The sequence below is a fragment of the Emydura macquarii genome, unplaced genomic scaffold (genome assembly GCF_026122565.2).
Source record: "Emydura macquarii macquarii isolate MOO-44397 ecotype Brisbane River unplaced genomic scaffold, CSIRO-AGI_Emac_v2 contig_771, whole genome shotgun sequence".
Taxonomy (NCBI): Eukaryota; Metazoa; Chordata; order Testudines; family Chelidae; genus Emydura; species Emydura macquarii.
The window spans coordinates 1-25,930 of record NW_027130908.1 but is presented as its reverse complement, the minus strand read 5'-3'; the positions used below and the strand labels follow the sequence as shown (position 1 = coordinate 25,930).

General features: G+C 41.7%; 3 protein-coding genes across 3 annotated transcripts; 2 read left to right on the top strand and 1 right to left on the bottom strand.

Annotated features, from left to right (window-relative positions):
- The first annotated feature begins 7,489 nt into the window (after positions 1–7,489).
- Positions 7,490–8,425, top strand: LOC137149578 (olfactory receptor 11H2-like). Its single transcript, XM_067543091.1, is given in 1 exon segment — positions 7,490–8,425. A coding segment is annotated over 1 exon segment (936 nt).
- A 7,553-nt stretch (positions 8,426–15,978) lies between these two features.
- Positions 15,979–16,911, top strand: LOC137149580 (olfactory receptor 13G1-like). Its single transcript, XM_067543093.1, has one exon. The coding sequence runs from the start codon at positions 15,979–15,981 to the stop codon at positions 16,909–16,911; it is 933 nt and encodes a 310-aa protein (XP_067399194.1).
- A 6,059-nt stretch (positions 16,912–22,970) lies between these two features.
- On the bottom strand, positions 22,971–23,903 carry LOC137149579 (olfactory receptor 13A1-like). Its single transcript, XM_067543092.1, has one exon. The coding sequence runs from the start codon at positions 23,901–23,903 to the stop codon at positions 22,971–22,973; it is 933 nt and encodes a 310-aa protein (XP_067399193.1).
- Between the last annotated feature and the right edge of the window lie 2,027 nt (positions 23,904–25,930).

Below are 25,930 nucleotides of genomic sequence, written 5' to 3'. Positions count from 1 at the left end.
ATCAAGGATGGGTTTTCAAAGGAGCCTAAGGGAGTAAGATGCAAAAGTGGATCTGGGCACCTAACTCTCTTAAACACCTCTGAGAAACTCAGTCACTGTAACTTGTCTAAGGTCACACAGGAAATCTATTGTAAAGAGAAATCCTATCTATCTATCTATCTATCTTTCTCTGTGTAATATCGCACTTTCCCTTCCTCCCAACTCTCTTTCTCTCTGTCTCACAAATACAGCAAGTAAAAACATCAGGTACTCCTTACCCTGAAAATTCAGTTACTATATGGGAGTGCAGCTAATTTATGCAGAATCAGACTATATAGATTATGTCACTGCCCCCTCTGCTGTTGGAAAACAAAGACCTTTTATTTCTCTGGCAGTAAGACCAAGAGTTAATTATTTCTGAGGAGTCTAAATACAGTCTGGTTACCTCTGGGAGATCAATCTCTTGTTTAACAAGCTAACAGTGTACTGGGTCAGTAATGAAGAAGCACTTTACAGGGCATAATATGGCAGAACTTTGTAAGATCGATATTCTTTGCCTTATTTTGTTTATCGAGTCATCTATAGATCCTCAGATAATGTAAATCACTGCAGCGCCAGTGAAGTCAATGACACTACACCTGTTATACCAGCTGAATAAGTGACCCTTTATTTCGAGAGACAATTATAAATTATGACAGTGAATCTGTTCTCGCGAGTGGCCAGTGATTGTTAGATTTGGCTTCTTTCTGTGTATCATAGGCACTTATCTGCCCCCTCACCCTTTTACCATTGAATCAGAGCACCTCACTATTGCTAATAGAGTTATCCTCACCACACCCCTGTGAAGTAAGGAAGTGCTGTCAACCCAACGTACAGATGGGAAACTGAGTCACAGAGAGACTAAATGACTTGCCTGAGGTCACATAGGAAGCCTCTAGCACAACCTGGGGTGCACGTCTCCCTTGGGGGGGCCACCAAATATTACAGGGGGTCTGTAACTAAGCCCCCAAACCCTGCTCCAGCTGGCTGCAGCCTCCCCCCACAAGCATCGTGCTTACCGGCACGGAGAAGCAGCCCCCCCCCAGCCCTGCACCGGCTGCATGCCTGACTGGATATGAGCTGGATATGAGTCAAGAGTGAGCCCTTATTGCCAAGAAGACTAATGGCATATTGGGCTGCATTAGTAGGAGCATTGCCAGCAGATCGAGGGAAGTGATTATTCCCCTCTATTCAGGATTGGTGAGGCCACATTTGCAGTACTGTGTCCAGTTTTGGGTCCCCCACTCGAGAAAGGGTGTGGACAAATTGGAGAGAGTCCAGCGGAGGGCAACAAAAATGATGAGGGGGCTGGAGCACATGACTTACGAGGAGAGGCTGAGGAACTGGGCTTGTTTAGTCTGCAGAAGAGATGAATGAGGGGGGATTTGATAGCAACCTTTAACTACCTGAAAGGGGGTTGCAGGGAGGATGGTGCTAGGCTTTTCTCAGTGGTAGTAGATGACAGAACTAGGTGCAATGGTCTCTATTTGCAGTGGGGGAGGTCTCAGTTGGATATTAGGAAAAACTTTTCCCTTAGGCGGGTGGTGAAGCACTGGAATGGGTTAGCTAGAGAGGTGGTGGACTCTCCATCCTTAGAGGTTTTTAAGGTGTGGCTTGACAAAGCTCTGGCTGGGATGCTTTAGTTGGGGTTGGACTAGATGACCTCCTGAGGTCCTTTCCAACTCTAACCTTCTTCTGTGATTCTAAAGAACCTCCATTGTCCTAGTTGAGTGTCTTAATCGCCAGACTCTGGAGTTAATCTGAGGCTCTTTCCCAGTCCATATGTAAGTATTTATACAATGCAGAACAGCTTCAGCAGGAGAAGTAAGAGCTACACACTCCAAAATAGCCCAGCAGTTAAAGCACTCATCTGGCAGGAAGAAGCTCTATACACAACGTGGTGTTCCACAGGACGGATTTAAACCTGGGCATACCACATCACAAAGAACCAGGCTGGCCACTGGGCTAGAGGGACTCACTGAATGTCTAACACAGGAATGAAATGGGCTTTTCCTATTTGCCGACCGATGCTGCACAATTCCTGAACCAAACATTTGCCCTGAATTTTCAATTTTCTGGATGAAGCAATAAATGAATAAAATAATAATTAAAAAAATTACCCAACTATACAACACACATGCCTAAGTAACTCAAGCGCTTAGGTGTTTGCAGTAGAGATGGTCACTTTTTTTTAAATATAGGCAAAAAAAGTTTTAAAAATGCATAAATACATAAAATATAAGATATTTATGTGGATCCCCTGGGTTGCAAACATTATTTGCCATTATTACAGCCTGATGGCTACTTTAAAGATGCCCAGATTTTCTCACTGGGAAAATTCAAAAGATTCCAGATTTTAAAGGTATTTAAGCACTTAGTGGGATTTAATAAAAATAATAAATAACATAGGGCCATGAACCAGTCCCTGAAGGACCCCACGATAAACATACCCATTTGGTCATGATTCCCATTTACAATTTCATTTTGAGGCCTATCAGTTAGCCAGTTTTTATTCCATTTAATCTGTTGCTATGTTAATTTAATATTGTTCCATCTTTTAATCAAAACGTTGTGTGATATAGCATCATAGAATCATAGAAGATGAGGGTTGGCAGGGATCTCAGGAGGTCATCTTGTCCAATCCCCTGCTCAAAGCAGGACCAACCCCAACTAAATCATCTCAGCCAGGGCTTGGTCAAGCCAAATGCCTGACTGAAGTTTAAATATATTACATCAACACCGTTACCTTTATCAGGCAAACTTGCAATAAAAAAAAAAGCTATCAAGTTATCAGGCTCTCTAGCTTTGCAACTGTCCATTTGCTGCTGGATTCCAGTTTAATAACAGTCACTGAAATAATCCTCCAGAAGCCCTACAACATGCTGAATTAGTCACTTGTAGCTAGTGCCTGATGTGACAAATTTCACCTCTTTGTCCATGACTTTCTATTAAAAAATTATCTTCATTGTTCAAAGACGTTTCATGATAAATTTTATTAAATTAGAGGGCTGTACATTTCATTACGTATGTCAGCTGAGTTGTACACCCAACGAGGACAAAAGAATAAGCTTCTGCCTGTGATACATGCAGGCTGCAGTGGGGGCACTGGAAAGATACCTCTGTTGGAATCACGAAATGAGCATGTTGTAGGTCTGATTTTCCTTCTACTTACACCAGTGGGATGTCCTATAGTGCCGGATAAAGACCACACTGCTCAGGAGATGAGCCTTTCTCAATCTCTCTTGTTGGGAATTGAACTGGAGAGGGGGTCTCCCAGATGCAGGGTGAATATTCAAACCACCTGCCTAAAGGTTACAAGGGAAGCCTCCTTCCCCCAGGGCTATTTTGGGTGGAGATAGCAAGGCGCCCATCCTGCTCTCATGAGAAATGGCTTAGGTGCCTACCTCCAGGAGAGCTGTCATGGCTGTAGATTGCAAGCAGAGATAGGAGGCTGGACCTAAGCGTTTAAACTCCATGATGGGATTTAGGACACGCTGACTTACATTGTTGTAGAAAGAGTTGAATCTGGCTGCCATTAAAGAAAGTAAGCTTTCACTTTGCCACCCTTACTCATGTTTATTGGTTTCTATTCCACAAACAGTCCCACCGATATCCACAGATCTCCTTACAGAGTAAGGAACTATTCAATATGATGTAAGGAGGCCAGAATCTGGATTATACAATGCACACACTAGACGAAATCAGAGTTTTAACATTGACGTCAGTAGATCTAAGATTTCAGCCACTGACTTTGATATGCTTAATTAAAAGTAAGTTGCTTTTCTGTGTATACAGTGTACAAAACGTTTAGATTTCTCTAGAGTCTGTCTCCCCAGGGCTCGTGTCTAATAATAAATACCACCTCTCCGCTCTGCTACTTAGTTCATCTGTGATAAATGGCATTTTGTAAAAAAACAGGGCACATATTGCCAGTAACTTCATCTCAATCGCTAGATTTTTTCTCACAGGCATACAGCCAGAAAACCAACCTGTTTGAAATCTTCCAGCATTTCATGAAGAAGCATCAACCACTCCAAGACCAAGACACCTCACCTCAGTGCCAGAAATGGTGAGTGTCTTTTAAACTCGAGGTGGTGAAATTGAAACAAAAAGTTGAGTTTCTGAGTTATCAGCCAAGCCCTTCTGCAAACGCTCACAAAAAAATCAGCATTGCTTCAAGAATGGTCTGCGAGAAAAGGGACTAACAGCTGGATTCTCATGCTGCTTGTACACCAGTGATATTAGTCGAGTGACTCCTGAGTGGAGGTGGGAGGAAAATTGGTCTCATTCATTCCCATGGTGTAACTCCTGATTTGCATCGGGGTGCATGAGGGGAGAATCAGCCTCAATGACTCCAGTCTAGTGATTCTTGATTTATACCAGAATGACAGAAAGGACGATTAAAACTAAGATGAGTGAAAAGTGTCACCATCATATCCACCACATATATTTCATTGTCCAAATGGATATGAAAAGGCAGGCACGTCTTTAATTATGTATTTAATTTTACACCCTGACTATCTGTAAAATATGCTCCACAATTAGTTGGAGTAACTACAGAGACACCAGGAGGAAATATAATATATCTGCAATATTAGAACGTGTGTCACGACCAGCTCTCTTATGGGTGTGTTCCATCCTTAGATCTCTAAGCACTCTTCAAAGACCCATTTAATGTCTGGAGCAAAGATGGAGATGCCTGGAGCTGGGAAGGTGACCTAGGTCCTCTGACACAGTCCGGTGACTTATCTGCTAGACAAAATTGATCATTCCATAGTCGGTGATGGAACAGTAGCCTTTTGTTTTGTTTCTTATGTATTCAGTAGACCCTAATGAATCTGTGCAGGAAATGTTATAATATTTCAGCTCAAAGGCAATAGATTTGTTCCTTCAATGGGGAGAGTGGATGCCTTTGAGAATCCATGCATTAATTTCTGCCATGAGAAGATTGCATTGAGTTTGAAGTCTCCAGTGAGAAGAAAGGAAAATTATATATGATTAGCGATTCTACTCATCTGATTTTAGCCCCTCCCCAAGATCCACCCACCCCCAAAAAAATAGTCCATACATGTGTTGGTGAGTAGAGCTGGTCCAACTTAAGGTTAAATTTTGAAACTTTGTACTTGATTGATATGGAGCCAATTTCCAATTTTATGACATTTTTCACAATATTTTTCTTAAATGTTTAATAGATCCATAGAGTTTAAGGTCACAAGGGACCATGGGGTCATCTAGTCTGACCTCTTGTAGATCACCGGTCATTAAATTTCATCCAGTTACCCAACCACTTGTGTTTGGCTAAAGCTCACACTCCAGAAAGGCATCTAGTCTGAATCTGAAGACCCCATAACACCTAGGCTATGGCTACGTTGGAAATGTTACAGTAACAGAGCTACAACACTACGTATAGTGTAGATACTTATCACACCAATGGAAGATCCTCCACTGTCCTGCATCCACCTCTCCAAAAGGCAGTAATTAGGTCAATGGAGGATTCTTCCGTCAGCCTAGTGGCATCTATACTGGGGCTCAGGTCGACTTCATTATGCTGCACAGGGCGTGAATTTTTTCACAGCTTTGCGTGAGGTAGCTTGGTCGACCTAACCTTTTAGTGTAGATGAGCCAAAAGAATCCACCACTTCCCTTGATAGTCTGTCCCACTGGCTAATCGCCCTCTGTCACTCAGAGACCCCATGGCTGAGAGTTTCCTGTTCTTTGCACACAATTCTCACCCTAGACCTGGCAAACTCACTACACCAAAGACACTTTTTATGCGGTATTTTTATCCATAATGAGTAACATGCCAGGTATCTACAGAAAGCTCACGACTTGGCAAACTCACCAGCATTGCAAGATATATGTATGGATAATATTTAAGGAATAATGTATTGATATTGAAAGCAGGCCCGACAGAGGAGGAGTAGAAATTAGTCACCAGGAGGTAATGTATCTCAGTGATGATTCAAGGAAGAGGGAGTTTGTCACCCCTCCATAGAAAACATGTGGGGTAATGCAAAGTTCTATTGTCTACCCTTGGCATAGTCAAAACCATCAGAGACGAGAGTCAAACAATCAGGTTTGCGTTTTATGATTTTGTTTTCTGTTGTATTCATTTCCACCACACCTTCTTGTTTCTATTTAAATCCTTAATCTTCTTTAAATAAATATTCCTACTGTATCAGTTTAATCCTGTGTCAGCCTTTCAGTTATTTTGTCCAGGATTTATGTCAGGCTAACCAGGCTGTAGCTACCTGGCTCAAAGTAATCTTTTATTCATATGTGTTTATAGTATTTAACAATGTCATTTACCACAGCTCCATTTTTCAGTAAACCAAAAATTCAGCGACAATTCTGATATTCTTTTCAATCATGTTATCTATACTATGGCCGTCAAACGATAAAAACAGAAAATCGCAATTGATTGCAAGATTAAAGAAATAGCTGCCATTAATCACAGTTTTAATCACACTGTTCAACAATAATAGAATGCCAATTTAAATTTATTATAACTACTTGTGGATGTTTTTCTACATTTTCAAATATATTGATTTCAATTGCAACACAGAATACAAAGTACAGTGCTCACTTTATGTGACCTTTTATTACAAATATTTGCACTGTAGAAAGATTAAAAAAAAGAAGAATGAAGGGGCAGATGAATGTTTAGCATATCTGGCATGTGAATACCTTGTAACGCTGGCTACAACAGTGCCATGCCAATGCCTGTTCTCACTTTCAGGTGACACTGTAAATAAGAAGCGGGCCAGATTATCTCCCGTAAATGTGAACCAACTTGTTTGTCTTAGCAATTGGCTGAACAAGAAGTAGGACTGAGTGGATTTACAGACGCTAAAGTTTTACATTGTTTTGTATTTGAGGGCAGTTATGTAAAAAAAAATCTACATTGTAAGTTGCACTTTCATGATAAAGAGATCGCACTACCATACTTGTATGAGGTGAATTGAAAAATGCTATTTCTTTTGTTTATCTTTTTTACATCCCACATATTTGTAATAAAAAATAATAATATAAAGTGAGCACTGTACTCTTTGTATTCTGTGTTGTGACTGAAATTAGTACATTTGAAAATGTTGGAAAACATCCAAAAATATTTATATTAAATTGAAATTGGTATCCTATTATTCTTTAATGGTGTGATTAAAACTGTGATTCATCACAATTATTTGTGTAGTTAATTATAATTGTAATGAATTAATTAATTGTAATTAATTTTGTGATTGTAGTTAATTTATTTTGTGTTAATTGCTTGTTTTAACTGTGATTAATTGTCAGCCCTAATCTATACAAAGATTGAAACCAGAATGGCATCTCTCCCTTTTTTTATCTCTCTTTCTTTCTCTCTCTCTTTTCCTAAATTTGCTACAACTTATGGCTGGTATAGCATTTGAGTCATCACATCTCTAACGTCTGTCATTCTGTGGTTCTCTCAGGTTTCAAGAATAATGGAAACATGGAACAGGACAACCAAACAGTGGTGAGAGAATTCATGTTACTGGGATTCAGTAGCCAATGGGTGGTGAAAATGTCCCTATTCCTGGTCTTTCTAACCATCTACACCATCTCCCTGGCTGGGAACTGCCTCATTGTGGCACTGACTCTGTTTGATCCTCGACTTCACACGCCCATGTACTTTTTCCTCAGCAACTTATCCTGCCTGGAGGTCTTCTACACTTCGGTCACTGTCCCAAAGATGCTCGCCAACTTCCTGTCCAGAAGATCGAGCATCACCGTGGCTGGCTGCATTGCTCAATACTACTTCTTCTTCTCTCTAGGGGCCACTGAATGCTTCCTTTTGGCCGCCATGGCCTATGATCGATATTTGGCCATATGTAATCCATTGCAATACAGCAGTCTCATGAGCCACCAGCTCTATATCAACCTGGCCATTGCCTGTTGGGTCTGTGGCTTCCTCTCCCCCTTGCTACCCACCCTCATGATTTCCAAACTCCCCTTCTGTGGCCCTAACAAGATAGATCATTTCTTCTGTGATGCAGACCCGCTCTTCCGACTCTCCTGAGCCGACACCTATGTCCAGCAAATGGCCGGATACACGATCTCCTCTGTTGTCATCCTGTGCTCCTTCACCTTCACCATAGCTTCTTACGTGCACATTGTAGGTGCTCTTCTCAAGATGTCTTCAGGCAAGGAGTGGAGGAAACCCTTCTCCACCTGTGCATCCCACCTTGCCGTGGTTTCCATCTATTATGGGACCATCATCTTCATGTATGTCCGGCGGGGGGTCAATAAGTCCTTCAACCTAGGCAAAATAGTGTCCGTGTTTTACACAGTGGTCACCCCCTTGATAAATCCTATGATTTATAGTCTCAGGAACAGAGAGATGAAAAAGGCTCTGAGAAAAGCCCTGATTGTCATTATACAGCACTAGGGGGTGCTGTGTTTCTGGGAGCGGGGCCGGGGGCTAAGTAGAACGCCCTTCCCTTTACGAATCAGATTTGACTCAAATGCCCCAGCACAGGATTTGGGGGTGTTGTACTGCAGTTAGTGGTACAGATGGCACCGTAGGAGATATCCTTCCCTTGGAATAAGTAATGATCCAAACGGCCGGCAAGGAGGTGCCAGTTTTTCCTGCCTCCCATTGTGCATTAAAGTTCTCGATGTATTTTTTTTTCAAGATTTGAAGCTTTGCTCTAGGCACCCTGTATCTGCATTGACATTCTGCATACCTTAAATTCCACAGAGAGTTTCACTGGCAGAACGTTTGTCATGACTTCACCATTGACCCTTCTCTGGTCTCTCCAGGTTACAGGTCTCTTGCCTTCACCTGTCCTGCAGTGGGATCCTGTGGTTCTCCCACTCTCAACCTGTATGCCCAGAATACAGAACCCTATATCTCAACTATGATAATGCAGCAGGCCACAATGAGCATGGTGCCTGTGAACACACTGACCCAAGCCAACCTTTTCAGAACAAAGTGGTTGAAGATCTGCTCCAGTTCAACAGGAATTATCCTGGGGAAGTTATCTGGCTAGGATTGATAAGGAAGTCAGACTAGATGATCTCAGTACTCTTTTCTGGCCATTGAATCTCCGAATCTATGAATCTTAGCCCTGTTCTACCTTGCAAAGACAGGTCGGCTTAACTATATCTTTCAAAAAGGATGTGGAGAAGCTGGAGAGAGTCCAGCTGAGGGCAATGAAAATGATCAGGGGGCTGGAGCACATGACTTCTGTGGAGAGGCTGAGGGAACTAGGCTTATTTAGTCCACAGAGGAGAAGAGTGAAGGGGGATTTGATAGAGGCCTTCAACTACCTGAAGAGGGGTTCCAGGGAGGATGGAGCAAGGCTGTTCTTAGTGGTGGCAGATGACAGAACAAGGAGCAGTGGTCTCAAGTTGTGGGCAAAGAGGAGGTCTAGGTTGGATATTAAGAAAAGCTATTTCAGTAGGAGTGTGGTGAAGCATTGGAATGAGATACTTAGGGAGGTGGTGGAGTCTCCATCCTTAGAAGTTTTCAAGGACCGACTTGACAAAGCCCTAGCTGAGGTGATTTAGATGAGGTTGGTCCTGCTTTGAGTAGGGGGTTGGACTAGATGACCTCCTGAGGTCCCTTCCAACCCTCATATTCTATGATTCTGTGATTTGGGTTCACATTTCCCCAAAGCTCAGGAGATAGGCCTTAATATCTAAGATTCTAGTTCTAGATTCAGGGAGGATGGAACTCAGACATGCAACAAGGATTTACCAGTGTGCTTTCAATGGAATTTGTGCTCCCAAATCACTTATATGCTCTTTAAAATCTCACCCTTGTATCTTTCAACGGGGTAGAAGCCACAGCTGGGATTTTGAATGGAATTGGGCACCTAAATCCATTAGGCTGCTTTGAAAATTACAGGCAGAACCTGACTACTATTTGATAATTAGTTGTGTTTGATAATTAGTTTGATAATTAGCACGGAAACTTCCCATAGATGACAGTGGAATGTAAAGTGAACAATAGCCTCGATACTCGAATACCCTTGAATACTACTAATCCCAACATCCCAGGTGAACGAAACACTCTTTAAGTCCCTTGGACAGGTATGATCCCACTTCAGTAAAATTGAAAAGCTTGGATTTGGACAAAGTAAATATTAGCGTGGGAACAAGTGAGGACTGTTTGGGTTGCAAATGGTCTATGCTGGGGACTACGGAATTCCTACCACTTTATTGGCCACTCTTTCCTGCCCTCGTCTACACAGACAACTTTCTTGCACTCTTGTTCATGTTGTGTGGGAACTTTATGAGTTGCTCATTATAACTACAGGGACATTGTAGGGCGTGGAAGACATCGTAACGTGAATCTTGCACAGTGGCAAGAGTTGTTCCGATGGCCTAGATCTGACCCCGAGATAAAGCAGAAGTATGCTAACCGCAAAACTGGTTTGAAGCAGCTAAGGAAGAAAACAAGTGCCCACAGCTTATAGCGGATTGGGTGCTGGAAGGACACCAATAGTAAGATGAATAACAAGTGCCAGCAACCAATCACTCATTGAATTAGAAAGTAACCAATAGGCAGATTGTCAGGATGAGGGAAAAGGTTATATCAGGGTAAGGGATGACACACTGCTGTGAAGCTCTCTGTGGACCCATAGTCTGCGAGGGTGCCACGTGGCAGGTTCGCTTCTGGGGCAGCACACTTAAGGGAGAAGGGGGCTTCCCTCTCTCATTTTGGTAAGCGTTCGAATTGTATGGCTAGCAGCTTAAATAAACAAATCTTGTGGGCACTGGCTTGCCCAACTGCTCTTTTCTCGCTACCGAGATCTCAAACCACGAATCCTCTGGTCTCGGCAGAGTACAGACATAAAAAAGTAAGTTGCTATTCATTGAGTATGGCAGTATGTAGACACATAGATTATCTAGGGAGATTTCTCCCATCCTTATATAAGATGAGTATATGTATGGTTGTAGTCACATTGAAAACTTCTCTCTCTTCTTCTCTCACTCTCAGTCAAAATATATAAACATCTATCTATCTATCATTGGTATGAAGTGAATTAATATGTTGATGGAGAATTAAAATATCATTATTTTTAATCATCATCATCATTGTTATCGTTAGCAGCAACCATTGCATTGATTGCATGGCAATGCAGGATTTCTTCCTATGAAAGGAAATTTGTGCATGGCAAATTTGCCAGGCCAATTTAAAAAATCTAGTTGGCTGACAAGTATTTTTCCTTCACATACAGGCAACACATGTTCTAAATAGCTAAAGAACATAACACGAAGCAAATGAATGAGAACTTGGGGTTGCCACCACATATCCATTCTGCAATAGGGCTTAAAGTTTGTTCAAGACAATTATGGGGAGAAATCCCTCTATAGCAGAGGTAAAGAAAGCAAACCAGCAAACAGGAAAGTAATTCTTTACCTAACAAGCAACAGTGAACTCTTGATCTGATCCAGTAAGTAATTCATGATTGGGATTGGCCCTGCTTTGAGCAGGGGGTTGGATTAGATGACCTCCTGAGGTGTCTTGCAACCCTGATCTTCTGTGATTCTATGTGTTCATTCTAGTAAACCTTGCCTGGATCAGGATCTTAGTGGGAGTTTACAAAAGCACATAAATGATTTAGGAGTACAAATACCATTGGAAGTAAGTTGGACTATGTCTCTAAATAACATTGGTACTTAAGAAAAAATCTCGCCTCGCCCCCTGAGTGTTCAAAACTCGGAGGTTTCATTGAGATGAATGGGAATTGAGTGTTTTCACTGTGTCCATGGATGTGCGCGGTGACATGTAGGTCCCGGGAATGATCAATGGGAAACACAAACTTAGATACCAAGAGCCACTGGTCAGCCTAAGATTGAGTATTTACTGATGCCATTTACTACTGGGTGATAACTATGCGTCTGATCCAAAACTCACTGAAAGCATTGAAATGTCTTTCTGCTGACTTCAATGGACATTAAATCAGTCCCCAGGTCCTTATCTGAGGAGAGTTGTAATAGTGGGAGAAAAGTGAGCTCTCCAAAGGTACTTAGGGGAGTTAGGTACCCAAATCCCATTTAAATCCAATGGGAATTGGGTGCCTCATCCCTTTATGCACCTTTGAAAATCCCAGCCCAAGACAATAAAGGAGAAATGAACACTGACAAGACAAATAACTAATAATGGTTGGGCTTTCCAAAGAAGCCTAAGGAATGTGGGCTCAGTAAAGGTGTAACTGGGTGAAATTAGCTGGCCTGTGATATACAGGAAGTCAGACCAGATGATCTAATGGTCTCATCTGGGCTTAGCTCTATGAGTGAATATTTGATAAAGTTTGAAAAATATGACATATTAGAAGAATTGTTGGAGATGTACATTCTGTTCAGTGAGATACAAGAAGCTCTCATACTGTGGGGCTGAGCAAATGTCCAAGAAGAGTTGACTTTTCAAAAAAAGTATAGAAGAATGGCAGTGTCATTTTTTTTCCTGAGGATCCATTTTACTTAATTGACACAATGGGTCTCCATAAGCATGATGACACCATAGCTCTGGATCACATTTATGGTCCTGATCTAACAGCTGATCTGTTTAAGCATGAATGGTCCACTGAGGTCAAGGAGTTGGCTCATATGCTCAAAGTCAACCACGTGCATAAGTACCTGGCTGGAACAGGGTCTGTACAAGTAAAAAGTATGTCCCCTTGTTATAGCCACCTGTAGCAAGGCGCTGTGGTCTTCCTCAGAGCCTGGGTCCGAGGAACGGTCGCGACACCCCTGCTGAACAAAACAAGGTCCTGCAGGCCAAACAACCTGGGAAAAAGGGGCGGAGCCAGAACAGGAAGGGCCAGTATAAAAGGCTGGCCTAGCAACTCAGTCAGGGGGAAGCTGCCGCTGGAGACAGACGTATCTTCCCAGAGGCTGCGATCTAGGACTGACCCAGGCCTTGACCAGTGAGGGACTGGTGGGACTCCTGCTCACCATCTATCCCAGTGACCCGGAGGGAGACGACTGGATGCAAGTACCCGGGGGCAGGGTAGGAGGAAGTAGCTCAGGGACAGCCGATTAGAGAGTGGCTGAGTCAGGGGCTAAACCAGTCAGCGTGTTGCAGCTGGATCCCTGCTGACTCAGTGGCAAACTGATTTGACACTGATAAGGCCCTAGGCTGGGATGCAGTGTAGTTGGGTGGGCCTGCATCCCCTCCACCCCCTTCCCTAACTGCCCCGGGAGTGCTTGGCTTCCTTGGGAACTTGCCTACCCAAGGACACCAGACTGCTTGCTAGCCCTGCCTGAGGGAAGGTTGCCTACCTGAGGGCCGGGAGCACCAGACTGCTTAACAGCCCCACCTGTTGAAAGGCTGGGGCTATAGACTCCTTACCTGCCCTGCCCTACGTGAGGGCCAGAGGGCTACAGACCGTGAAAGAAGCCCGCCCCGCCAGGGGCCAGGGCTAAACACTTGTAATTGGCACCACTTATTCCCCTAGGCTAAGGAACTGTGGCCTTTCTTGGAGCCTGGGCCCGAGGAAGGATCACAACACCCTGGCTGGACTGTGCCACCAGCCTACACCAACCCTGCAAAACCTCTCTCTGATCTGAAACTCAGTATGGATGTTTTTTCCTAAATCAGATTACTGTGTAAATCAAATTTGGCTTTTATTAACATTTCAACAACTGCACTACCTTCAGTGTTTGCATACAGTGACACCTGCCTAGCTCAATTCAATCCTCAACCACTGTACGACGAAGCCAAGTCAATGGAGCTTTGCTGGTTTGGACCATTGACTTTGAAGGAGTTATGTTGATTTACACTCATTGGGAATCTGGCCTGTTGACTTTGATGGAGCAAAGCTGATTTACCCTAACTCTGGATCTGTCTCATTGACTGTGAATGGAACTATGCTGATTTTCATCAGCTGAATATCTGTCCCATTGACATCACAGGACCAATGGAGAAGAAAGACACAACACAATGTTATCGGAAACTGGCCTATTAGTTGTATTATTGAAGACACTGGAGGTGTTCTAGCATGAGAAGCCAGCTCATATGATCTGTTGTACACTAAGGATCATTGATATTAGAAGAAGTCTGAGGGTGATATACAGACTCCATTGAAGCCATGATCAATGTTCCTATTGACTCTCATCAATAAAGCTAGGATTTCACCCTGAGAGCTTATCCACTCAGCCTGACTGATTAATATTGAATCTATTCTATTGGTACCAGTATGTTCAGAAAGAAACACCTTAGTGGAAATGATGCTTTCTCCTTGAAAATGAATAAGAATACACATTTGGATGTAACATCAATAGGAATTCCGTCAGCTTAATGTAGAAAGTTTATTTGTACTATTTTAGATGAGTTTCATTTGCCTTCTCCTTTGAGGTCTTGTTTGAGAGTTAAATCTTGCCAGATTCACAAGGGATGCATGCTGTCCCTACAGACAGTTAGTATATATGAAGAACAATAAATAATCTTCAAGAAGTCATAACTCACTCAGAGTCTGTATTTAAATTACAGCTTGGTTTATTGTGCTTGAAGACTGAATGATAGGTAAGAATATTCCTTTTGCTTGCTGGCTGGTTTTCCCCTCTTATTCTCTTGCTTTCTATCAATTTGTGAATCTAAATGAAATTTTCTGATTTCTTTAGGCTGATATTTTGAAAAGTTTCTAAGTGTGTGAGGTACCAACTCCCAATGAAATTCAATCAGAGTTAAGTAATTAATCCCTTCATCCTCTTTCGGAAGTCGAGCAACATTTAATTTATATGGTTTATTATATTTTTTGTAAATTGGCTAGTTGTTCTTTGCAGGAATACACATTTCCACAACTGTGTTTATAAATCTTGGACCATAATCTGATCAATACAAATCTGATGTAAATTCACATACATCAGGTCAGTCCTTTTGAATTTAATTGTAGTCGAGCCGAAAGTCAGTGGAGTTAAAATATTGTGATATTGATGGGAGGGGTTGAAGATTCATGATCTACTGTCTGTATCCTCAAAAGTTTGCAATCAAATTTGAGACGTGATGTAAACAGTGACAATTTTTCTTACAAAATACTTTAATATGAAATATGATAAAATAATCAATTATGATCTCATGATTAGTTAGATTTGTTAGCGCAGATAGTGTTCTCTTTTTCATCCTTTTTACAATACAATATCTCTATTGACTTCAAAGGAGATACTCCTGATTTATTCCAGAAGGAGTGAGAGGAAAATCAACAGAAGCAGTAAAGCAGTGATAAGACAAGAGAAGTCTGAAGACAGTGAAGGGAAACTTATCTATAATACAGTAGGGAGTTCTTGTGAAATCACGCTAATACTATGCCTAATAATAAAGCAACACGTATATATTGCCATGTAGTTTATCATAAAAATATTTGGGAGTCTTGATTATATTTGATGTATTTCAGGAGTGGAAAATTAGCCCCTTAATTGAAATGGAGTTAAGGCTGGTTTAAACCATCATGAGTTACAGGGAAATCAAGACCTTTATTTTGTGCATCTTAATTCCACCTAAATTACTTATTCTTACGTTATGCTTGGTATAATAGATATATGTTAAATATACTAAAAAATGTCTTACACTGCAACAGATATATTTTGTGAAATTAGTGTAGAAAGTGGAACCTTGGTTACTAACAAGGCTTCTGGTGTAATCAATGACATTCGAGATCATATTGTGAACATCTAACTCATGTAATTTATGCAAATAGTCCAGCTGATTTCACACGCCTCTATCTGAGAACATCTTGGATATTATTCTCCCCAATCTATAGTTAAATGGCAGGAGAATATACATTCAGTTGCTGAGACAGTTTACTGTGCTAATATATTTTAATGTAGCTCAGTTTGTTTATATGATGTGTGAAATGTCTAGAGTGTAAAAAGAGATCTATCTATCTAGCTAGCTATCTAAGTCTTTCTAATTGCTAAAGTGCTGTAATTTCTGATGTAACACCTGACAACAACTTTAATCTTAGTTGCTACAGAAAGAACACTCAAGCAATGGAACCTGGTAACCACACCAGGGTGACCGAATTCATCATGCAAGGACTCTTTGACCGCCCTCACCACCTGCGGCTCTTCTTTGGGTTATTCCTGTGCCTTTTTACAGCTGCCATCATGGGCAATTCCCTGATCATTGAGGCCATTGTCATCCACCCACCTCTTCACACTCCCATGTACTTCTTCATCGCCAACTTAGCCCTGGTCGACATTTTGTGCACTACCGCGGTTCTGCCCAAAATGCTGGAAAACATGATGCAGGAGAAGAAAACCATCTCCTTTGATAGCTGTATGGCCCAGCTTTTTGCCTTCACTTTGTCATCGGGCACAGAGCTTGTACTCCTCACTGCCATGTCATACGACCGGTATGTGGCCATCTGCCACCCCTTGCGCTATGTAAACCTCATGAGCAAGGACATTTGCATCAGTTTTGCAGCTGGTGTCTGGGCTGTCGGTACCATCAATTCATTGGTGCACACGCTGCTTATACTGCGCCTGGATTTCTGCGGACCCAACCTCATACATCATTTCTTCTGCGAGATTCCACCAATGCTGGCACTGTCCTGCAGCTCCACCTACCTCAACGAAATTATGATCTTCATGGCAGACATCTTCCTGGCCATGGGGAACTTCCTGCTGACCACTGTGTCCTATAGCTTCATCATCTTCACCATCCTGAAAATCCAGAGCTCCAAAGGGAAGAAGAGAGCCTTCTCCACCTGCTCCTCCCACCTTCTCGTGGTCACCTTGTACTACTCCACTATCATCTACACCTACATCCGGCCAACCTCCAGTTACTCACTGGATAAGGACAAGATGGTAGCCATTATGTACACCCTAGTGACTCCTACCTTGAACCCTCTGATCTACAGTCTGCGTAATAAGGAAGTTAAAGTCGCTATGAGGAAAATCCTTCCATTCACCACTAAATAGTAACTTTTCTAAGCGTGAACCTGGTTGTTACCCACCTTATCCCTTCCAGGGCAGGTCCAAAAGTGGTGTAAATTATTGCAATACTAAAGACTTCAATAAACATAAATTTACACTGGTGCATTCATTTCAATGCAACTATAACGATTTCTACCCTCTGGGAATGTGTTGCATTGACATCAGTGGAGCTATGTTGAGTGACACTAGCTGGATTAAGGCACGTTGGACTAATCTTTTATGGTGTTTAAGAACCAATGAGATTTTCCAAAGCATGCAGGCACCTAATACTCATTGCCACTTTGTGCCCAGATGCTTCTGAAAATCCCTTTAGGTGCCTAAATATCTATAAAATCTGGCCCATTGTTTAGAATCATAAAATCGTAGAAGGGTTGGACGAGACCTCAGAAGGTCCAACATCCTGCTCAAAGCAGGACCAACTCCAACTAAAGCATCCCAGCCTGGGCTTTGTCAATATGGGCCTTAAAAACCTCTAACGATGGAGATTCCACCATCTCCCTAGGTAACCCATTCCAGTGCTTCACCACCCTCCTAGTGAAAAAGATTTTCCTAATATCCAACCTAGACCTCCCGCCCTGCAACTTGAGACCGTTGCTCCTTGTTCTGTCATCTGCCACCATCGAGAACAGCCTAGCTCCATCCTCCCTGGAACCCCCTTTCAGGTAGTTAAAGCTGCTATCAAATCCCCCCTCATTCTTCTCTTCTGCAGAATAAACAAGCCTAGTTCCCTCAGCCTCTCCTCATAAGTCTTGTGCTCCAGCCCCCTCATCATTTTTGTTGCCCTCCGCTGGACTCTCTTCAACTTGTCCACATCCTTTTTGTAGTGGGGGGAGTCCAAAACTGGACACAATACTCCAAAAGCGGCCTCACAAGTGTCGAACAGACAGGTATAATCACTTCCCTCTATCTGCTGGCAATGCTCCTACTAATGCAGCCCAGTATATTATTAGCCTTCTTGGCAACCAGGGCACACTACTGACTCATATCCAGCTTCTTATCCACTGCAACCCCCAAGTCCTTTTCTGCAGAACTGCTGCCTAGCCTGTCATTCCCCAGTCTATAGCTGTGCATGGGATTCTTCCATCCTAAGTGCAGAACTCTTCACTTGTCCTTGTTGAACTTCATCGGATTTCTTTTGGCCCAATTGTCTAATTTTTCTAAGTCACTCTGTATCTTATTCTGGACATCCAGGGAATCTACCACTCCCCCTAGCTGAGTGTCATCTGCAAACGTGCTGAGGGTGCAAACTACCCCATCCTCCAGATCATTAATGAAGATGTTGAACAGGACTTGACCAAGTACCAACCCCTGGGATACTCCGCTTGTTACCGTCTGCCAGCTAGACATTTAGCACATTACTTCACAATCAGCCTCTCTGAATCAGAATATTTTATTCCTCAGTGAGTGAGTATGATAACAAAATTAAACTGACTGTCTGTTCACTAATTTCTTGTGAGACATTAAAAAGTCATAATTTTTCAGTCACATATCTCTTGAGATCTGGAGGTATCCTGGCCTGTTTTAGGCCAAAGATTTTAATAAAGCAATTTATATTGGAATATGTTTTTATTTCATGATAAAAATACACTTTCAGCTTTAGAAGTTGCTTTTTTTTTTACCCAAAACACCTGTTGTATTAATAAGGCAATTTCTCAATCCCAACAATGGATAATATATTAATCAAATGGTGTTTTACTGTTACAATAATAAACAATTCATGGAGTGCAGGGGTTTCATGTTAGTTATTTCTGCTGACTACTATAATAACCTCCATCATCAAATATCTCTGTAAATCTTTTAATAAAATTCCAGAAAAAAAAAACATACAAAAAAAAGCTGTCTAGCTCTATGTAAAATAAAGTATTAAGTAAGGATTTCATGTCAACTCCAGTAATATATACGCACCTCAAAGTAAGAATAAATATAACTGACTCCCATTTTAAAGCCCCTTTCTGTTACTCGGGGTTTTTGAAACCCAAAGCAGTGGTAACGTAACTATTTCCATTTAGGAGGTGTCAGGAATAAATGAATGGGGACACAGCTCATCCGTCTGATAAATGATTGATACAAGTAAGTGTCCTCTTATTTAAATGACTATTTATTAGATTTTAAGCACACACGCGCACGCAATAGGTTTAGGATGTTTCAGATATAGTTGCCCATAGTCTGAGATGGTTCTGAGTGATCGCCAGTCGAGTTTCCAGGAGCCCTTTTTCCGTCCAGCTGATGGCAGTTTAGATGTCAGCTCCTTGCTTGAAGAAAAGCTCTCTTGGACTGCTTCAAAGCAAATTCTTTCACTTAATTTTTAATAGCTAACTTTAACAAAGCATATAAGCTATAATGACTCCTCGTGGGGCTGCATAATAACTTTCGATCGTCATCAATGTTTTAAATTTTAATAAACTACTTATTATTTTAAAACATTTCTACTATTTCTATTCATAACAATAATATGTCAGGAGCACTGAAAACAAAAGTTGCTATTCACTCACTGTCTTCCATACCTATAATTTGTTAACTTTCTGTCCCATCCTCCATTTTGATTAGCAAAATGCAAGGATGTAGCTTTTGATCTCACCTCTCAAAGGCCTAAGATTATTCCTCGCTATGTGGTATTTGGTGTTCAGCTGGCAGTGGTTGGACATAAAAAATGGCTGACTGCAGTGCTATCAACTTCTGTGAGACATACAGGAATGTCAAAGTCTGGGATAATGTTTCCACTGCCAGAGTGATGTAAAGTTGTTTCACTGACGTGAGAATTAGGCTTAATAGACCTGTTGCCCAGGGTTCCTAGACCCCAGCAACTTTTAGTCTCTGCAAGTTGGTATCAGGCAACAAATCAAAAAGAAATGCAGTATCTCTGTCTGCTATATGGCTGCCAAAAGGCAAATCCAAACCAAGTGCTTTAACTTCAATGCTTTATTTTATCATCCTCCAGCAATTCCCATCATAGACTTCAAGGTCAGAAGAGACCATTGTGATCATCTAGTCTGACCTTCTGCACAACGCAGGCCACAGAACCTCACCCACCCACTCCAGCAATAGACCCCTATCCTATGGCTGAGTTATTGAAGTCCTCAAATCAGGGTTTAAAGACTTCATGATACAGAGAATCCACCAGCAAGTGACCTGTGCCCCATGCTGCAGAGGAAGGTGAAAATGCCCCAAGGCTTCTGCCAATGTGCCCTAGGGGGAAATTCCTTCCCAACCCCAAATATGTGATCAGCTTAACCCTGAGCCAGTGGGCAAGACTCACCAGCCAGACACCCAAGAAAGAATGCTCTGTAGTAACTCAGAACCCACCCCATCGCACATCCCTTCACAAGCCATTGGGCATATTGACCGCTAGTAGTCAAGATTAGTTAATTCCCAAATTAGGCTGTTCCATTAGAATTCCTTTGCCTAAGCTTCAGTTTATTAATCTTAAGCATATACACATTCGATAGGTATTAGAGCACCCCGAATGTCAGGGCACTTGAGAGTTACCCCCACAAGTCTGAGGCAGTGTTCAGGTGATTCAGTTACAGATTTCCAGATGGCCGGTCCTTCCGTCTGTTCCTGGAGATCTTTCGATGTGTCCACAAAGTGATCTGATGACTCAGACTCACTATCTCCCTCTTCTACCCCAAAAGTTACAGAGACATGTCAATCAAGAAAATGTTACATGGCTGTCGAAACACATCAATCATTGGGCCGAAGCAAAAGTTACAGATATGGCACTAAGAAAAAAAATTGTTAAGCAAGCAATCTTGAGCTGCAGTTTGAAAATATATCCAGACCTCCTGCTTTTCACAGACATCTGCCCCAGCATATTCATAAAGAAAGAATCCATAAAGCCAGGCTCATTTCACAGGTTCATTGTCTAACCCACCCCTCTCCTGGTTGCCTACTTATGCTAAGTTCCTGAAAAGGCCTGAAAATGGGTAAAAGCAGCAAGCAGGATAATTGGTAGTCCATCACGATAATTGGCAGTGGCTTGGACACCTGGCTAATTGCTAAAATGCCTCTGTACAGACCCATTTCGCACAGCTGTAAGTTTATAGATTCACATATTATAAGGCTAGAAAGGGCCACTTTAATAATCTATTCTGACCTCCTGAATAACAAAGACCATGAGACTTCCTTGAATTAACTTTTGTCTGACCTATAGAAAATCTTTTAGAAGAAAACAACCAACCTAGATTTCTAGAGGGAGAATCCACCAAATCGTGGTGAAATGACCTAAAACACAAGACTAGATCCATGCTGGAGTAAATTGGAATAGCTCTATAGACATCAGCTAGCTAGAAAAAAAGAGCTCATCCCAATAGAACAAAAATTGTTTCTGGAAATCAGCAAAAGTGGATTGGTACTCGGATTGGTACAAACAGATTGTCATTCACAGATTGTCAGGGCAAAGAGCCAAAAGATTCTAGCAATGGGTGGAAATGTTTACAGTTGAAATCACCAAACTGATTGGTGAATGCTGATGGGACTAGGCTCTGGCTCGTCACTCCATGGAGTCAGAAGGGAATGGGTAAGATGGAAGAAGAGAGCTTTACCGTCCTGGTGGTTGCCCCCACCAACTCCCAAGACCCTGGTTCCACCATGACATCGTTAGACCTTCTTTGTCCAGCTTCTGCAAAACCAACACCTGGACAGAGAGAAGGAACCAACTGACATCACCCCCACATCCGCTGGCATTGACTAAATCCCAAAAAACATGAAAAAATGAGCCTTGGATTCCCGACCCCATGTGTCATTTTCCTTCCTTACTTTGTTTCTCCCCTTTCTTACCCCTCTCAATTTGCCTTCTATCTAGTAAGAGCCTGGCTTAGAGACCCCAGCAGTTCGAAACCTTTGCTGCAGAGCTGAAAGCCTGTGACCAGAAAGACAGATATAAGCAACCCCTCAAAGAGCCAGATCCTGGCAAGCATTTGCCAGGTCTCAGTGTGCCTGATCAGATCATGTGCAGGGCCTTTGATTTTCTAGCCATGAGGTTTAAGTGTGAGTCAGCTGAAGAGACAGAAGTTGCATTCTCTATCTTTGCTTTTTTGATGTGTGTCCTTCTTGTGTTAGGATTGGACTCCAATAACAACAACAACTCATGACCATCAAAATTCTATTTTCTCCCCAAAAGGGACAGCTAAGACCGCTTTTAATACCTTAAAAAGTCCTCTGTAAAAAGATGTTTTCCGTAGAGAAGATTCTATGTGGATAAAAGAAAAGAGAATAAAGGAAATTGTTGCCATGAAATCCTTACTTGCTACTTTATTTTACATAGAGCTAAATTGTTTTCATTGTATGGTTTTTTTTCTGGGACTTTAATAAAAGCTTCAAAAAGATATTCAATGATGAAGGTTATAAAAGGAGTCACCAGCAATAACTGGATGTGAAACCCCTGACCTCAGTGAATTGTTTATTAGTATACCAGTGAACGACTGTTTGATTAATATCTTACCCATTCTTGGGATTGAGACATTGCCAACAGGGCTTTTCCAGAAAAAAACCATTTATAAAGTTGAAAATGTATTTTTACAATGAGATAGAATCATAGAATCATAGAATATTAGAGTTGGAAGGGACCTCAGGAGGTCAATTAGTCCAACCCCCTGTAAAAATGTATTCTAAAGTGCTTTTTTAAAATCTCTGACCTGAGTCCATGACATGACTTCCAGATCTCAACACATATGAAATGTTCTGGGTTTTTAGTGTCTTGCAAGAAATTAGTGAACAGACGGATAATCTGTTTTATTTTGTTATCATAGTTACTCATTGAGGAAGAGAACAGAATAGTATTTTCTAATTCAGCAAGACCGCATACGAAGTAATGTGATAAAAAACGTACCTTAGTCCAGCTAGTATGACACTACATAGCTTACTGAGGTCAATGGAGTCTGACCCTCAGCTAGTCTAAAACACAACAGCCGCATTGCAGTCAGTGCCACACATCCCAAGTGGGTCTAAACCATTGTAATTCCATTGACAAGAATGCATCATACTGCAAATGTAAGTCTATTTAAGACCGTAGGTTTGCAATAATTTACACTACTTTTGGACCTGGCCTATTTCGTGGCGAACAGAAGGATCTTCCTGATGGCAACTTTAACTTCCTTATTACGCAGACTGTAGATCAGAGGGTTCAAGGTGGGAGTCACTAGGGTGTACATAATGGCTACCATCTTGTCCTTATCCAGTGAGTAACTGGAGGTTGGCTGGGTGTAGGCGTAGATGATGGTAGAGTAGTACAAGGTGACCACGAGAAGGTGGGAGGAGCAGGTGGAGAAGGCTCTCTTCTTCCCTTTGGAGCTCCGGATTTTCAGGATGGTGAAGATGATGAAGCTGTAGGACACAGTGGTCATCAGGAAGTTCCCCATGGCCAGGAAGATGTCAGCCATGAGCATCATAATTTCGTTGATGTAGGTGGAGCTGCAGGACAGTGCCATTACTGTTGGGAACTCACAGAAGAAATGATGTATGAGGTGGGGCCCGCAGAAATCCAGGCGCAGCATGAGCAATATGTTCATGAATGAATTGATGATACCAACAGCCCAGACACTGACTGCTAAAAGGATGCAAATGTCCTTCCTCATGAGTTTTACATAGCGCAAGGGGTGGCAGATGGCTACATACCGGTCGTATGACATGACGGTGAGCAGCAGAACTTCCGTCCCCAGTGACGATGTTAAGACAAAGATCTGAGCCATGCAGCCATCAAAGGAGATGGTTTTCTTCTCCTGCATTATGTTTTCCAGCATTTTGGGCAGAACCGAGGTAGTGCACAAAGTGTCGACCAGGGCTAAGTTGGCGATGAAGAAGTACATGGGGGTGTGGAGAGGTGGGTGGAGGACAATAGCCACAATGATCAGGGAATTGCCCATGATGGCAGCTGTATAAAGGCACAGGAATAGCCCGAAGAAGAACCCCCGGTGGTGAGGATGGTCAAAGAGTCCCTGCATGATGAATTCGGTCACCCTGGTGTGATTTCTGGGTTCCATTGCTTGAGTGTTCCTTCTGCAGCAACAGAGATTAAGTGTGCTTCAGGAATTGCAACAGAAACTCCTCCACTATGGCAACTGAATCATATATATATAGAGAGAGAGAGAGAAAGAGAGACAGACAGACAGAGATCTCTCTTGATACTCTAGACATTTCACACAACTTATAAACAAAATGAACTACATTAAAAAGTTAGCACAATAATCTGTCTCAGCCACTGTATCTATATTCTCCAGACATTTGAGTGGAGAAGGGGAAAAATAACACTCTAAATGTTCTCAAATACGGGTGCTTGAATCATTTGGGCTCTTTACAGAAACTGCATGAGACAGGAGTTCACCATACGATCATGAACGTCATTCGTGCACCAATAGTCTTATTAATAACCAATATTCCACTTTCTAAACCAATTGCACAAATGATATCTGTTGCAGTGTAGGACACTTTCAGTGCATATAACACATACAATATATAAAAAATACAAAGCATAACATAATATGTTTGTTTAGGTGGAATCAAGATGCACAAAATGAAAGGCTTGATTTCCCCATTAACTCATGCTAGTGTAAATCAGCCGTGACCTTACTGCAATCAATGGGGCTGATTCTCCACTCACTGGCTTTACGCTAGTATACAACTTGTGTAAAGGAGATAGGAATCCTCTTCTCCAAAATTTCATTTTTATGATAAGCTACATGGCATTATGTAGATATTTTGCTTCATTATAGAGAATAGCATTTGCATGATTTGATAAGTACTGCCTACTGCATTACTGTTGTCTCCATTTACTGTCTTCCGACTTCTCTAGTCTTATTACTATTTTATGCTTCTGCTAATTTCCCTCTCCTTCCTCCGGAAATAAATCAGGAGTATCTCCTCTGAAGTCAATAGAGTTACTGATTTGTAAAAACGGTGAACACGAGAAGAGCTTCAACGCCAGCAAATCTAACTAATCATGACATCATATTAGAGTAATTTAGAATAATAGAATCATAGAACCATAGGGTTAGAAGGAACTGCATAGGTCATCCAGTCTAGCCCCCTGCCAAGATGCAGGATTTGTTGTGTCTAAAGCATCCAAGACAGATGGCTATCCAGCCTCCTTTTGAAAAGCTCCAGTAGAGGAGCGTCCATGATTTTCCTAGGTATATAATAGTAATTAAAAAAGAAGGCACACTTTGCATTACATTTTAAATTTGATTACAATCGTTTGAGCACACAGAAAATAGGCTGTGAGTCTTTCACCCATCATCTCAATGTGACCACATTATATCTCCGTTGACTTTAGACTCAACTACAATTAAATTCAAAGGAACTCCACTGATCTATGTGAATTTACATCGGATTTGTACTGGAAAAATTGAGATCAGAATATGGTTCAAGGTTCATAAACACAGTGGAGGAAATGTGTATTCTCCCAAAGCGCCTTTAGCCGCATAAAAAATAAAACAAAACACATACATTAAATGTAGCTCAATTTTCAAATGAGTATAAATAAATTAATCACTCAGCTCATTGATTTTCACTAGGTGTTGATGCCTGGCACTCTTAGAAACTTTCAAATGCCAGCCTAAAAGGAACAGAAAAATTAATTTAGAAGTGTGAATTTTGAGAAAGCAAGCAAGCAAGCAAGGAAGAGGAATATTCTTACCTCTCATTCAATCTTCCAATACTATGAACCGTGCTTTAATTTAAATACAGACACTGAGTTATGACTCATCATCTTCATAAATAGTAGCCTTCTGTAGGGAAATCTTGCATCCCTTATGACTCTGGACAAGAGTTAACTCTTTCACAACTCCTCGAAGGAGAAGATAAATGGGAATCACCTACTCAATATGAATAAACTTTCTACATTAATTTGGCAAAATTCTTCTTGATGTTATATCCAAATCTATATTCTTCTGAATTTCCCTGGAGAAAGCATTTTTTTCCACCACTGGGTTTATCTTCACTCACAGCGGCACATTCAGCACCACCGGATAAATTCTTCGGGATCAACTGAGCAGAAGTGGAGACCCGATCA